This window comes from Anopheles coustani, chromosome X (genome assembly GCF_943734705.1).
Source record: "Anopheles coustani chromosome X, idAnoCousDA_361_x.2, whole genome shotgun sequence".
NCBI classification, from domain to species: domain Eukaryota; kingdom Metazoa; phylum Arthropoda; class Insecta; order Diptera; family Culicidae; genus Anopheles; species Anopheles coustani.
Genome location: NC_071290.1, coordinates 15,309,956 through 15,325,438, shown reverse-complemented (window position 1 = coordinate 15,325,438; position 15,483 = coordinate 15,309,956). Strand labels below are relative to the sequence as shown.

At 46.7% G+C, this 15,483-nt stretch overlaps 2 protein-coding genes across 4 annotated transcripts in view; both read left to right on the top strand.

The window, feature by feature from the left end:
- LOC131269349 (serine-rich adhesin for platelets-like) overlaps positions 1-7,823 on the top strand; it is a 31,625-nt gene extending 23,802 nt beyond the window's left edge. Inside the window, exons 3-10 of the mRNA XM_058271700.1 lie at positions 1,002-1,138; positions 1,250-1,423; positions 3,397-3,551; positions 3,645-3,792; positions 3,874-4,053; positions 4,154-4,300; positions 5,632-5,777; positions 7,611-7,823. Coding sequence (XP_058127683.1) covers positions 1,002-1,138; positions 1,250-1,423; positions 3,397-3,551; positions 3,645-3,792; positions 3,874-4,053; positions 4,154-4,300; positions 5,632-5,777; positions 7,611-7,701 — 1,178 coding nt within the window. The 3' untranslated portion in view covers positions 7,702-7,823. The remainder of the gene's footprint in view (positions 1-1,001; positions 1,139-1,249; positions 1,424-3,396; positions 3,552-3,644; positions 3,793-3,873; positions 4,054-4,153; positions 4,301-5,631; positions 5,778-7,610) is intronic.
- Positions 7,824-12,497: 4,674 nt separating this feature from the next.
- Positions 12,498-13,921, top strand: LOC131268897 (hydroxyacylglutathione hydrolase, mitochondrial). 3 transcript variants are annotated; one of them, XM_058271194.1, is made up of 3 exons: positions 12,498-12,678; positions 12,862-12,886; positions 12,967-13,921. In XM_058271194.1, the coding sequence occupies exon 3, from the start codon at positions 13,017-13,019 to the stop codon at positions 13,806-13,808; it is 792 nt and encodes a 263-aa protein (XP_058127177.1). In that variant the 5' UTR covers positions 12,498-12,678; positions 12,862-12,886; positions 12,967-13,016; the 3' UTR covers positions 13,809-13,921. The 3 variants fall into 3 exon arrangements, with proteins under 3 accessions (XP_058127177.1, XP_058127176.1, XP_058127175.1); XM_058271193.1 differs by lacking the exon at positions 12,862-12,886 and having other exon boundaries at positions 12,498-12,777; positions 12,974-13,921; XM_058271192.1 differs by having other exon boundaries at positions 12,498-12,886.
- Positions 13,922-15,483: the final 1,562 nt, after the last annotated feature.

The following is a 15,483-nucleotide window of genomic DNA, read 5'->3' as shown; positions in this document are numbered from 1 at the left end:
TGGGTACACACTTTTATGGATTTGTTCCCCCCTTGTGGGGAAGCTGGGGCAAAACGCACCGGTTAGGCTTAATGAACCGGCATGTCACAAAGCAATTTAAAATATATTACCTAATGGAATTATTATTGATTTCGTTAGCGTGTCTTTTAGACACATCATGTTTTTGTGAATTTCAAAGCTTTATTTGAAAATGTAACTTTGAGAAAACAGGATAAAGCAGGTCTACAATCAACTCTCAATGCGTTGTTTAAGTAGTAAAACGAGAAATTGATTCACGATATTTCTATTATGTTTGTTGGTTAATGTTATACTAAACAATCAAGCTTTCCAAACTTACAAAAATTGTCACTGAAACTGAATCAACTCAAGGTTAAACATTTTTACATCCATAACTCATAAATTCTTAATTTTTGACATCTTATATTGAATCATATGATAATAAGTCATTTTCATTTGGTACAGGACACAAATTGATCATTATTTCATAAAATGTTTCCCCTCAGCTTAAAATCACAGATGATTGAAAAACATAAAAAGGTTTTAAATAGATTTATTTAATAACTTTTGACGTGGTGAGATGAAAATTTTCGATATGCTACGTGAGGATAAGAGAGAAATTGACTTTTTTCACGCAAATGGTGCATATTTCCCAATCTTACCTTACTTTCCACCAGGTTGAAGCAAACTTTTGAGCATTTTGTCTCTTCAAAAAAAAACAAGGTTGCTTTAGCAAGCATACAAGCATGTCAACGGGTTATATTAGCTATGAAGTAGTTTTCGGAAGTTCCAAAATACACCACTTCCTTTAAACCACTGCTTGAAATTCAACCCCCCCCTCTTCCGATGCCAGATTCGTTCAATTCGTGCTCGACTTCCGGCTTTATAGACATCCCTTTCCAGAGGGGCGGCCCTTATCTAGATAGTTTCCCACCAAAGTCGAATAACCTCTAATGTACGTTATTTCCTCCCTTTCTCTTTCTCTCGCTTTTCCCCCCTTTTAGAAACGTCATATACGTACGCCCAGTTCCAGAAGACGGGCAAACTGACAGCACCGGCCACGGTGATTCCGCGCTTTAGGAAGTACAACGTTGACGACTTCCACTTTTTGACTGTTTTAGGCAAGGGAAGTTTTGGAAAGGTAAGTGAGAATGTGAGACGTTTCCAGCATCGTCTTGCTTCCTGTTCTCTTGTGTATAGGAAATCTTAATTTAATTGATCTCATTTGACACATTTTTATTTGGTAAACAAGGTATTTTTGGCTGAGTTGAAAAACTCCGACTACTACTACGCGATCAAGTGTCTGAAGAAGGACGTGGTGCTGGAGGACGACGACGTCGACTGCACGCTGATCGAGCGCAAGGTGCTGGCACTCGGTACCAAGCACCCGTTCCTGTGCCACCTCTTCTGCACCTTTCAAACCGATGTAAGTTGACCCACTCCACTTTGGCGACGGTTCATCAACCGACTCGTCGTCGCGGGAACAAGGAAGTCGCACCCTCCCACCGGGAACTCGGAGCCACCGGGGCACTTTATTTTTAGAGCCGCCCTCCCACCCCCCCCCCCCCCCCCCCCCGGCTTTCAGGGGGGGCCAACCAGCTACCGGCAGGAATGTTCCCCACCCGAAATAGAACCCCGAACCGGGAACCATCCGGGATGCGTGGAAAAGGGATGCGGTTCTATTCTTAAACCAGTACCCGAACCCATTGACCGATATTTGGCTGCTTGTTGTAGGGCGTTGTGCATCGTATGCACCTTTTCGCCTTTTTAACTTTTTCTCGAGCACGGCAGGATGGTTCGAGAACAGGTTGGTGATGCGATAATGCGAACCATAAAATGCAACAACATTGGGGGGGGGGGGGTTTCGATTTTCTTTCATGGAATGTGTCAAACATTTCTGTAAACAAAAACAAGGGCTTTTATAAGCATCCAATATGATTAGTCTGATGGGATATTTGCGTAAAACAACGCTTTGAACCGGTCCAGTTGACCTATTATTTTTCAACTAACTTGTTCTTTTTGAAGATTTTTCTTTTATTTTCTGTTACTATATAGTGTAGTTTATAACTACTTTTTGACGCTTTTCTTTTTAATTTATTTAAATTATTATTTAATAATTTACTTTCAATTTTGTGGAAGCGACTGTTCGTATTGTTTATTTGTTCAGAAAGACATTTGCCGCCTTTGACAAAATGTTTTCTTTGACGTTTCGTTTCAAACGTATCGTTTTGATAATAGTTCAACAAACAGTAACGAGTTTTGTAGATGGGAAAAATATTTCTGTTGGTCGTGAAAGGGTTAAGTAACATCTATAGTAACGAGACTCGCACAGCCAGTGGGACATAAAACGAAATCAAACTATGAAAAGTTTATAAGTTCTCATTTGTGAAGTCAAGTTTTTGGAAAACTTGACGTTTTGTAAAGGAACAGTTACAGTGTAAATTGATATGCGTTTCGCAGCATATGAGCATATGCACTGCTCTTATTTATTACTTGGCCGAGACTCTCTTTTTTAATAATTGAATATGTTTGTTTATTTGATTTATCAGATAACTATAAAATAATAGGTATACTATACCTTGTGATTCTGAAAAAATATTAATTCCGTAACAGCTAAGCTAATTTTAGAAGAAACTCCTCTCAATTAATTCATCTTACTCGTACCCGAATCAGATGAGAAAACCCACCAGACTATATACCCTTGGGCCTAGCTTAGGAAGCAGAGGGCACATAAACTTGTCCCGCCACCCATTAAACCGCGTCCCAAGGCGGCACCATTATCGGTTTATGAGAGCTTTGATCCTTGATTCATTTGCAAATTTGCCCGCTGCCCCTCGGGAAATTAAAGGTTATGTTTACATCTAAGGCTCGCCGCGGCGCCGACTAAGCACTCACACTCACGCTTTCCACTTTTTAATCGGACGGTTCGTGTCACTCAAGGCATGATGTTCGCTTCAGCAAAACGAAAGGATCGCGTACAGAAGAGCAGAGCGAGGTGGAAAGCAGACGGAAACAAGATCGCCATAAAATTGGCATTTTGAAGCCGTGGTTTATAATCCTTCGTGCGAGCCTCGTCGGGTGGCAAACGTCGCAATAAAAATAGAATCCCATCAGCAAACTCGGGTGTCCTAACCTTTCTGGCGACGCTAGTGATGAGGTCCCCGATGTCGGGGATCCGTATGGTATTCCACAACGTCGCGTGCACCTCTTTCGCCGCTAAATCTTCTCCTCCATCGAACGACGCGGTCGGTGTCTCACTTCCAGAGATTGATATCTCGTTTCATAGAGTTAAAATAAACGTCGATAGATGAGCTTCGATTGATGACCTTACCGATACCTTTTTCTGATTTCGTTCCTTTTCACTCTACTTTCTTTTCTTCGCCCTCCTCTAAATCGCAGAGTCATTTGTTTTTTGTTATGGAGTACCTGAACGGTGGTGATCTGATGTTTCACATACAACAGAGCGGCCGGTTCCCGGAGGCGCGAGCCCGGTTCTACGCCGCCGAAATTGTGTCGGGTTTGAAGTTTTTGCACCGAAAGGGCATCGTCTACCGGTAAGACCCGTCGTACCTGGAGAACTGACTGACTAGCGAGCTGTCCATCACCAATCGTTGTTTCTTTTCCGTTCCGCTCCTATCATCGTGCAGTGATCTTAAGCTGGACAACGTTCTGCTCGACTACGACGGGCACGTGCGAATAGCAGATTTCGGCATGTGCAAGCTGGAAATCTATCTGGACAAGCTAGCGGACAGCTTCTGTGGTACACCTGATTACATGGCACCTGAAATTATAAAGGTAGTAGCAAGGCCCAGAACCTCCCGTCCATTGGTTCTCTTGTTGATCCTCCGGATTCTCTCCTCTTCCCCGGCGGCGTAGGGTCAAAAATACAACCAAGCTGTCGACTGGTGGTCGTTCGGAGTGCTAGTGTACGAGATGCTCGTCGGCCAGTCACCGTTCAGCGGCTGCGACGAGGACGAGCTGTTCTGGTCGATCTGCAACGAAATTCCGTGGTTCCCGCACTATCTCTCCAAGGAGGCGCTGCGGTTGCTGCAATCGGTAAATATACCATCCCTTAGCCACCTTCCCTAGGATCAACAACGGCGTGGCTCTCATCCGTACCCTTTTTCACTTTGCTATCCCTATTTCCGTACGCTAGCTGCTGGAAAAGGACGCCTCGATACGCCTGGGCGTCCTCAACACCATGGACGAGGAGAGCGACATCAAGTATCACCCATTCTTCAATAGTATTATCTGGGACAAACTGGAGAGACGAGCCATCGAGCCACCGTTCAAGCCGCAAGTGGTAAGTGCTTTTGCTTTTGTTTTTTGTTTTTGCCATCCCGCTGCTCGCAGTTTACATCGTCGGCAAGTGTAGGCTACTGTTTACACCCTCCCCTACTGTGGGCGAACTTTGTCGAATAATGAGGGAGTTTGTGTTTTGAGGTATATCTGAAGTAACAAGTTGAAGTTCATGAACATTCTACGCCAATTAACATCCGTCGACGGGAGACGGACATGCCCGTCATGACGTGCGGCGCAGCACACACAGCTGGTGATAGCAGCATGTTTTGGATAACAAGCTCCCCTCAACTAAGTGCTCAAAGGCAACGGTATCCTCAGATAAACACAACTAAACTGGGATCGCCTATAGCGTTCGTTGGGTTCTGTCAGACAAATCTGCTGAAATCTTACGCAGTTGACGTATTGAGGAGTTGGACCTATTGCGTACATGATCACCATTTAAATGATTAGCATTGTGAGCCATCAAAGTTTAGTTGCGAATGCAAACTAGCTTTAGCTGATGTATTTTGAACTCCCATGATTGGGCGAGATTTTGCATTGAACTCATCGGAATACTAATGACCTACTTTGGATAGGTGTCTTGATCTAGACCTTCATGATCCGGGTCTCAACTTACTTCTATTTCCGTTGCACTTCAACTACTTCTTTATTCTACCACTATATGTGTCAGACCTCCCATGGAGGAGACGTTGCATAGAGGTCGTTGCATTGCTGACGACCTGCTTGGGATAGGTGTCTTGATCTAGAACTATATCTAGACCTACAAGATCCAGATCCCGACTGACTTCTATATCAGTTGCTGTTATTCTACTACTTCTTTATTCTGCCACCTTATAAGATTCAGACCTCCTACGTTGGATTGAGGTCGTTGCATTGCTTAGGACAGGTGTCTTTATCTAGAACTATAACTAGACCTATATGTTGCATTTCTATTACATCTTTATTCTGCAAATGTCAAAACCTTCTAATTATTGTCAATCTAAGCATATCAAGTCTTTCTCGACGAGTAAAGCCTTCCTCTACTTTGGAGACCGCTCAGAGGAGTCTAGCGACTCTTTATTCTCGTTGATGAAACCACTCATATCTGTCAATTCTGTGCCCAAATGAAGCCTTGTTCGGCTGTCACGCGAGTGAGGTGTCGTGCCGAACGTTTTCGACGAGCTCTGCACTTGCCAAGTGTGTAAACAACAAACCCCGTGTGCCTAGCCTAGTCCCCAAAATTGCCTTTGCGCCGCTGTTTGATCCTGTTCGTGTCACAAACCCCCTTCAAACTATCTATCTATCTGTATTCTCTTTCTTTCCCCTCTTTTTTTCTTCCCCCCAAAATAAAAGCGGCATCCACTCGATACGCAGTATTTCGACAAGCAGTTTACTCGGGAGCGAGCGCGGCTGACGCCCATCGATCGCAACATCCTCGCCTCGATGGACCAGGCCCAGTTCGAGGGCTTCACCTACACCAACCCGAACAATACGCTAACGTGAATATCCCAAAGCTCTCTCACCCACCCCCCCCAAAAAAAACCAAAAAAAGCCGCCACTATCTTCCGTCATTAGCTATCCCCCACACCCTCCCCAACTATGTTTTCGTTCCTCCTCGTCCTCCTCCTCCTCCTTCCCTCTAGGCGTAACAAACTTACATTTATCGATAGTATTTAATTTTACTTTATCTGATTCTGAAATGTTGCTCTCCATCGGAACTAAGGAACCTGCTCCCTAGTCGTCGTCCTCCTCAACCCCCCCCCCCCCCCCCTCCTCCCCCACCCTATATCCTACCCAGAAGTCTGGAACTTGTGAGGCATTTGCTATCTCTATGTGGTTTTCTCTATACACACTCCTTAACTTATCTCTTGTCTTGTCGTCTTGTCTTGTCCCATCCGTTTGTTAGTCCTTGACGCTGCGTGGGGGGCGCCTTCGTTGCGCGGCTGTGGTCGCCACCTGCGAATAGATCACCATTTGTGTCATTTGTGTGTGCGTGTGCGTGTGTGCGTGCTATATCCAATCGCTTTTTGTCGCTGCGTTGACTCTCGCCCGAGCAGGTAGCAGGTCTCTAGAGCACACCCGCAGCAGCGCTCGACTGTTCAGGGCGGTAATTATAGGCTCATCTTCATGCATATAGGTACTAGCGCCATACTGTCGTCGTTGGTAGGGAGTTGTGCAGACCCCCCCGATCTCGAGCTGGTTTTGTGGTTTTCCCCTATATTTGCGCACCTTAGAACTCGAATGGAGAAGAACCCCACCCCTGCCCCACCCTCCCCCGTCCGCCCTCATTGTGAGTGTGTGAAGAACGTTTGTCTACTAGTTTTGGTCAAATCCGTATCCTGTGTGTGTATACTTCCACCGCCACCCTTTATCCATCCCGCCCATTCCTTTCATCACCTACTAAACACTCTACTTCCTCTTTTCGCTTCCGCAAGGAATCTTGTCCTACTTCATTTGTAAACCCCTTTCTACAATCATGAACAATTTCCGGTTCCGCTCCGTAACTCACACATCTGCAGTGAAAGGAACTCCACGAGGGATCCCATTCTCATGACTTGTTTGCTCATCCATTGGCTTCACCAGCTGCAGATCAGCCCCCCAGGCTCGGAGTTCGGTCGGTAGAGTGGACATTGGAAAACCCCTATCACCAACGAGTCTTGGTTTTTTTTTTACGATCGTACAGCATCACTTAAGCTTTCCATTTGAAAAGAAAAACCAAAACAAAACCAAACCAAACACATTCTTCTCCGCGGCAGAAGCAAACATATGCGCGCGGCTGAAAGCGGAGCATTAACGTTAATGTATCTTTTTTTCTTTTTCTTTATTTTTCTTCTCTCTTCTTTCTCTATGCCATCCTTCCTCAAAAACCACCCCCTCAACCTCCCCAACCACCCTCCACCACCTAAACATTCCTTCGATGAAACCTTTTGCAAAAATAAAAAAAATAAAAACACCACCCCAACCCTCCAAACCCACCTTCCTCTGAAATCCCCCCCCCCCCCCCCCCCTCGACCCTTCGGCCAACAACGGTACCGGGGCGCCGATAATGAAACTGGAAACGAATTAAAAATGCAACCGATTTGGATTTCACAACCCCCCCCCCCCCTCCACCCTCACAACCGGGAATTCCTTCCCCCACCCACCCACCCCGTCCCGCTTCGCTTCCGTTCGCGCAAACCTGCGCCCCCAAAACTGCGCACCTTCCCCTTTTCCCCCTTCCCCACGGGGACGAATGGGGGGGAAAAACGGCGTGCGTGTATGAAAATGGGGGTTTGTTTTTTTTTTTCTATTGGTATTGAAAATTGTACCATCTTTCTGCCACGCGTGCGCAGGAAAATACGCGAGAAGCAGAAGAAGAGGCAGAAGAAAATGTACTTCTGTCCCCAGTGCGGTGATATTAAGGTTACGTACAACATATTCTGATGAGTTTCCCGGCTTCCCTGGAGACCCCGGGGGAAAAGCTCTCCGCGGGGAAAAAGGGTCCGAGCAAATGGAGCAAAACGAAACTGCACCAAGACGTATACGAGCAAGCTTGCGCCCATCGTCCCGCGATGGTGCGAAGTGCACTTTTCCATTCTACAGTTGTTTGTTTTATTATTTTTTTTTTGTCTTGTTTTAACTCGGGAAACTCGCGTCCCGACATGTGATTGAGTTTTGCGGAGTCCTGTTCGTGTTTAAGAAAGATGCCTTTTGCTTAGGAGCTGTAATATTTTGTTTTTGTTATGTTTGTTTAGTATATCGACGATCAAGTTATCGTCTTTTCAGATGGGCCGTTTTCTTTTCTTTTTTGTACCGATTTTTTTTTTTTAGTAAAGAGAGAGAGTGCGGAGCGAGGAAATGATTTAGTACATTTTTTAATTCGATCAAACAACTTTTCCTTTTTTACCCTGCTGCAATTAATCTTACGTAATTTCAATAAAATATTCTAAACCCGGCTGAAGCAGATGCGGTAGAGAACCGATGGTTTTGGTTCGATGTTTTCTTTTTTGTTTTGGCCATCAAAGTAGTCGGCTTTTGAACCAACTTTTGCTGCCCACGAGTATTGGGGGATTTTCCATTTAAGGGAGCAACCTTTGGACTCTTTTCATTTTTAAATAACTTCTGACTGATGGACAGCATTTGAACTTGCAAACAAACAAACGAGTTAGAAAGAGAAAGGGAGAACGAAAGAGAGGAAAAGAGGGAAACTCCTCAACTCCCTAACGGACCAGGAATGCCCACCAAACGACCGGACTGAGTACAAACTGAGCGCTGCAAAGCTGAAACGAAAAACCGTTTAGGGTGACGGAACGACTTCCCGCCAAAACAAAAATCCCACTTCCATCCCACTGTCCCACTTCCTTCCCCTTTATCTATTTCTTTTTATTTTTGGTATTTTTCCTAGCCTCCTCGCATTTTTCATTCGTAACTTTGTTATTTTATCACTCCTTTTTCCTACCATGCCAACGACTTTCATTTTCTTTCCGCTTCAATCGAACATCTCTCCTTGGGAACTTCATCCCGAATTTTCAAAACTCTGAGTGACGCTGACCACGCACGTCTATCACAACCACATCGCCATGATCGGAAAACAACCTGAAAAGCTTCCTTGTAACTTGATAGATGACTATTACCTATTTTGACTATTTACTTTGTGTGTTTCTTCCTGTTTCCTCGAAGAAGTTCATCCAGCATTCAACTGAACTGACTCACTGCTCGACTCCGGACCATCACAGAATGTTCGACGGGTGTCGGTTGTTTTTGGTGTGTTGATCTCTGATTCCACCCCAAAACGGCCCACCGTCCATCGTTGCTCTCTGGGGTTTCCCTTCATTCGTGTTTGGCCATCCACATTGGTTTTCTTTCCTTTTGTTGTTCACTCTCAGCCCCGTCCCGTTAGTATGTCCTTCGTATTTGATACCAGGATTCTGTCCTCCGTGCCCAGGCTACTTATTAATCCTTCTCTTTGTCTTCTCTTATTTTTTCTACCTTTTTTTTTTGTAATTTGTATTTTGTGTTAAGAAAATCAGCTTCGAAAACACGCGCCTTTACCAGCTACGCTGTAGCAACCTATAACCTCCACCGGCACCTTTGAAACCGAACCGCAAGTGCGAAGGGAACACACCCAAACACCCGACCACACTAACATGCACACACACAGGCACACAGAAACACACAAAGAGGCTGTAGACAATTTGGCGAAAACGGTGGAAACGAATTTCCCAGCGGCGCGCGGCAGAGAAGGGAACGCGCCGGGACGCTTGGCCGCTTGTTTTGTTTTTCGCATTCGCCGCCCGCTGAAAAAGCCACCCCGCTAATACCTCCCCCTCTCCCCCCCCCCCCCCACCTCCCTCCACCACCCTAGCCTGGGGTTGGAAGGCGAAATTCGTTGTCCTCCGTGACACCCTCGTTCCCAGCCCTCCTCCACCCCACCCTACCCCACAGAACAGCCCACCTACCGAAAAGAAAACCAGTTACTGCTAACTGCATATTTTCCCAAAGATTTTCCCGCCCCCCCCCCCCCTCCCCCGTTTCCCCCCACCCGATTTTCGTATGTTGTGAAGATACTAGATGTTAAGAAGCTACTACTTTAGAGAAGAATTGTGCCGTCGAATGGACTTGCTCTGCACCGGTGGCGGTGGCTGGGATGCTTGCCTGCCACCCCGACGCCACACACGACGGTAGAAACAGTGAGAAGGAGAGGGAGAGAGAGCGAGAGAGAGAGGAAAAGAAAGAGAAGTTTTGTTTTTGGATTTGAAGGAACGTAATAGGGATGCAGAGGAAGCTAACCACACGGAGCAAATGTACCGCCGGCCGGAAGGCCGGAAAAGGCTCAGCGAGGAGCAGGAGCGGTGGAGAGGAGCGGAAGCGCTGACGTGAGGAAAAGCATGAACGCAAGCAGGTGGAAGCAAAAAAAGAAGCGGAGGAAGCGTCACGCGAACCAATTTGTGTCTTGATTTTGCATTGGAACCGGCCGAAACTGCTATGGAGCGAAAATCGGAACGCACTGAAGCTACACTTACATACACACGCACGTGTCATAATCACTGTGGAACAACAACGACACATTTTCACACCTCCAGTTGCGTGATCGAGCTTTCGCGAAAAATCAAAACGGTTTCGGTGTGAGAGAATTTTTTTGTATCGCTCAAAATGCCAGAGATGCGAATGGCGGCGGGTGAATGGCGCGCTAGTGGGTGGCAAGCAAGTGAAAGAGGAAACACACACACACACGTTTGGGATGCGCGGCCCGCGGAAGGCTGCAGGCATTTTCTTTCCCCAGTTTTGCGTCCATCCGTTCATCGAGCAGTCCTCGAGATCGAGAGGTGATTCGTTTTAGACTCTGATGCAGTCTGACTTTTGAGGCAAACTGTCAAATGGACACAAGCAAACAAACAAAAAAAATTTTACAACCAACCAACACCATCGCCGCACCGACCATTCGACTCGCCCGACCCTCGTATCCCTGGTGGGGAGCAGTTAAGGAATACGTCTGTTAAGAAAAGCAAGCATATACCAACGCCCCGTAACTTATTTTTTATTTATATGTCACACGTCTATTAGCATATACTAACTGAACTGCTTATGAGTTGGACCGAGCGCCAACGACGTACGAAAACCCAACACGCGACAGCCAATAGCAGCCAGATATGGCGAATCCCCACGAATAATTTATGTGAGAAAAGCGAATCCACGCGGATGAAGTTCAGTTGTAACGCATACTACTTACGTAAACCCATGCTAAAATAAAGAAAAATCACACATTATAAAACCTTACTCGTCGTGTTCTGTAGTTTTTCCTTTATCCGTTGTTCGCAAATTGGAGCAATCAAACGAAAAAAAAGGAAACGACACATGGTAAAATTGTAAATTTGTTCGGTGTGATCTCTGCCCTTTCCCGCGCTTGATTCACAAGTCAGCATACCCTTGGCTTTCCCGCTGCAAGGTGCATTCAATCAGTGCACATTTCTCCGAGAGCATGCACCCCCCAATGCATTTTGGAATGCATCGGTGAGTATGAACTTGACGAGAATCTATTTTAGGGCTTCGCTCTCCCAGGTAAACTCAAGTGAGAGAAGGAAGTGAGAAAAGGTGAAATCACTATTGTGCGTGCGTGCCATTGCGTAAACAAGGTATATTGACGGTATATATTACAACTCCAAGGTATAGATATATTTTACTTCAAACACATCAAGAGTTTTTCTGATTAATATCAACTTTCGGTTTGATAGTTTGTTGTGTGAATACAGGAGTTAGGTAAGAATAGTATTAATACTTACAAAAAATGAATGGTAAACTATCTTGTATTTACTAATGAAGCTACAAAGGTTAGTATACTGCCAATGATATACTGCCAATGTCGTTTTTTAAGTAACTAGCATCTCAAGCTTCATTGGCAATAATCAGTCTATCCTTCTGCCAGACGTATTAGAAATCATAGCTATTTTACAGACACAAAAATCACATCTTTACATCGCTTCACCCCATCGTGGGTTGGGTATTGTCAACACAGGCAATCGTTAGCCTGATGGTTAATTTCTTAGCAAGCAGCATAAATTTCTCGCTCGATTGAAGATACTATTTCAAACATTAATTGATAAAACTCATTTTGAGCCAACCTTCTTTCTAAAATAACAATTGCCGTGATCCATCTCACTCGGCTCACCTCACACAACTCACCTCATAGGCGCTCTCTCGTGACCACCACATGTTTTCAAAGTGACCGAGAGAATCCCGTGTTATGTTGCTTCAGTTACGTAATGGGATTACCAGTTCGGTGAAAATGTTCAAAGGATGGTTTTGCGCTGATCTTGAGTTAACAGCAATATATAGCTTGCAGTACAATATGCGCATGCTGCTATTTGAAATGCTGCCGGTGCTTATCTATAATATTAAGTGAACCCGCAACGGTCCTGATTTAAATTAGTACACCAGGTATAGGTCAATCGGTATAAAACCCTGAACATACACCTGATGTGGATGGTTTGCACTACTTGTTGACTCACCGGGGGGGGTAAACGTGATGTAGGAAGCCTTTTTTCTTCATCAAGCAACTGTCAAAAACATATGTTTGAATATTGGAATGTTTTGAAAACCGCGGGTTTCGCATATGTGCCTGTGGCGTATTGTTTCTCACGAACTCCCTCTCACCGAGCAGCTATAAAAACGCTCTCCCATCTCACACCGGCTGTCAAACTGTCAAAATCGGTTTGTTTACCTTTATTTTTGTTTGCCTCACGAGCGTTATCGGCAGCTCGCAATTTTCGATAACAGTGTTATTTAAGTTTCATCGTACCAAACGAAAAAGTGGTGATACTCTTATCAGCATTCAGTCTTTTTCATCGTGACACAGCAGTACCGCGGTCAAATCAAGCCGTCAAGACGACCAGTGCGTCTCATTACAGCGAAGTAAACGAAAAGGTTCGGTTCAACATAAGCTTCACAACAACTCTGTCCTTCAAATAGCTGCTTTACGGCAAGTGGGAAGTATAACTCCGCAAATCTAATACACTCCCTAATGTGAGTTAATCGGTGTGATTGGGTTTTCTGATTCGATTGCGTCCCATGTCACTGCTCAATCTGCTCCCGCACCGTCTCTCCCAGCGCCTGACAGCACTCTACTTTACCGGTGAGGACCGCACAGCCGTATTGGTTTTGGAGTCTTGAGCTAAGACTTTTTCGCCCATTGTTTCCCTCCCCCCGGTACAGTTGCCAGTTTTAGTTTGCAGCGCCGACAGCAGAGCGTACAGACAACCGCGATGGCGAGCATGACGGTGAAGAAGATACCGGCGCTGAAGGATAACTTCATGTACCTGGTGGTGTGCAACGCGACGCGCCGAGCCGCCGTGGTGGACCCAGTCGAGCCGGACCGTGTGCTGGAGGTGGTAAAGGAGGAAGGTGTCCAACTGAACCAGGTGCTCACGACGCACCACCACTGGGACCATGCCGGGGGCAACGAGGCACTGTACCAGCGCTTCCGGGAGAACGCGGACTGGGGCGAGCTGCGCGTGTACGGCGGTGACGACGCCCGTATCGACCGGCTATCGCACCGGGTCAAGCAGGACGATACGTTCGAAATCGGGCAGCTGCGGGTGCGCTGCCTGTCGACGCCGTGCCACACCACGTCCCACATTTGCTACTATGTCGAATCGGACCAGGACCGGGCCGTCTTCACCGGCGACACACTTTTTCTGGCCGGTTGCGGTCGCTTTTTCGAGGGCACCCCGCAGCAGATGCACGACGCACTGATCGGCCAGCTGTCCAGCCTGCCGGACGATACGCACGTCTACTGTGGCCACGAGTACGCGCTGCAGAACCTGCGCTTCTGCAACATGGTGGAGCCGTCGAACGAGGATACCCGGGCACTGCTCGAACGAACGCAGGCAGCCGACCTCGAAGGTCGCCGGGCGCTGGTGCCATCCACCATCGGACAGGAGAAGCGCATCAACGTATTCATGCGCGCCCGTGAGCCAACGGTGCAAGCGTTCGTCGGCAAGACCAACTCCCTCGACACGATGCAAGCCCTGCGTGCCGCGAAGGACAAATTTTAACCCGCCTTCCGAACCGTAACAACACATTTTCCATGTGTGCATTTTAATTGTAGCCATATTGGAAGCACGTCGATGAAATTCGATGTTGGTGTAAGCATTTTTAAAATACACGAATTCACTCTAAATCCCATTTCATACTCATCAATTTGTCTTCCGAAAAATGACCCGGGATAGTTTAGCCGGTTTCCTGCGCCCCTTGCCTCCTCCACCTACCGTTTTCCTTGACGGCGAAACTGAAGATCGTTGCTCGAACGAACGAACGTGTATAGGACGGCTCGGCAGTATAAATGTTAAGCAGCGGCGATTTCTAATTCGTACAGTTGAGTCTAAAACGATATTATTAATCATAAATACGCTCCCAGGCCTTGAGATGGTTCTTCGCTTCGTGAAGAAATAACCTTTTTGGCTTATGGCCTCCATATCGATCCCGCGCTAAATCGACGTAGTGCTGCCTGGGAATTGGAAGCTGCCCTTGAAAATTCTGCTTGATCTCGAACCTTTTTTGCAGTTCAGTTATTTTTCTACCGCCAGATGAAAGAGTTGAACGAAGATGGTTGGTTCAATTATGTGATCTTCTCGCTCAGAGTGAACCTGAGCGTGCGATTTTATGGAGTCGTTAAACGGCTTCGGCTTTCGGTGCTGCCGTTCGCTCGCTAGACTCGTTTCAGCTGATTGCCAACGCTCGCTTGCTTGGGAAACCTGTCCGCCGGCGAGGAAAGTAAAAGGAAAAGCCGCTAAGGTGGTTCTGGTCCCGGGCCTGCAGGTTCTGGTCGATCTCAATTCTTAGGTGGCCTGGCCCCCCTCCTCCTCCTCCCGACGGCGGTCAATTTCTAGAACTACTGCTTTGTCGGAATCTAATTTGCCACCCGGCTTGGAAGCGTTTTTCGCAAAACCGGCATTAATGCTCATCCCTTCTCGACTCAGGAATGATCCTGTTCTTCATCCGTTCTTCACCTTTGTGGTCATCACGGAACCGAAGGCTGCAGTGCATTTTTGTCATGACCTCCGATATCGGATCGCGCCTGCCTGAGTAATAAAGTAACTGTTCAGGCTGTCAGGATATTAAAATTGATTTACCAACTTTTCAGAAGCGGTCCGGTATGTGCCGCAGCATTGCAAACCATCGCGTTCTGAGAATCCAACCCGTTGCCCATCAGAAGCACCGCCAGCGAGTTGCACGCTCAAGTCGTAATTAACCTGCTAATAGCCCGCTCCGAATTGCGCATAATTTAACGCAGGATCGGCGGCACAGTCCATCTCCGGGTGGCCGCCCGGGTAGACCACCAGCGCACTGGCGGTAGCGTCAGACGGACCGAGCATAATTTAGCATGTAGATTAGGCTTCTGCACTTCTTTTGGGTGCTCTTCGTGCAGATCCTGCGGCGGTTGCGGTCTCCACCGTGAGTGCATCGATTTTTTTTACGGCTGCATCCATTTCGACAGGGTGGTATGAAGACGATTCAGCCATCTTGTGGACCACCACGGGCGTGCAGCGCTCGTTCTGCTGTGCCTTTGCCCGTCGGCTTAAGCATAAGCTTGTGAGTCGGTAAATTCTGTACAGGAGGCATTGGCATTGGACACCTCTGCTCACCATTTCCAGCGGTAGATTTGATGTTCTTCGTTTTGGAATTAACGATTTCCAGGAGACCCGACCAGCGAGCGTCCTTTGTCGGCCG

Bases quoted from the DNA above. Each gene is read 5' to 3' on its own strand.
- LOC131268897 (XM_058271192.1), top strand. From the start codon at position 12,823: ATGTCACTGCTCAATCTGCTCCCGCACCGTCTCTCCCAGCGCCTGACA. The intron at 12,887-12,966 runs GTGAGGACCGCA...CCCCCGGTACAG, and splicing joins GACAGCACTCTACTTTACCG to TTGCCAGTTTTAGTTTGCAG.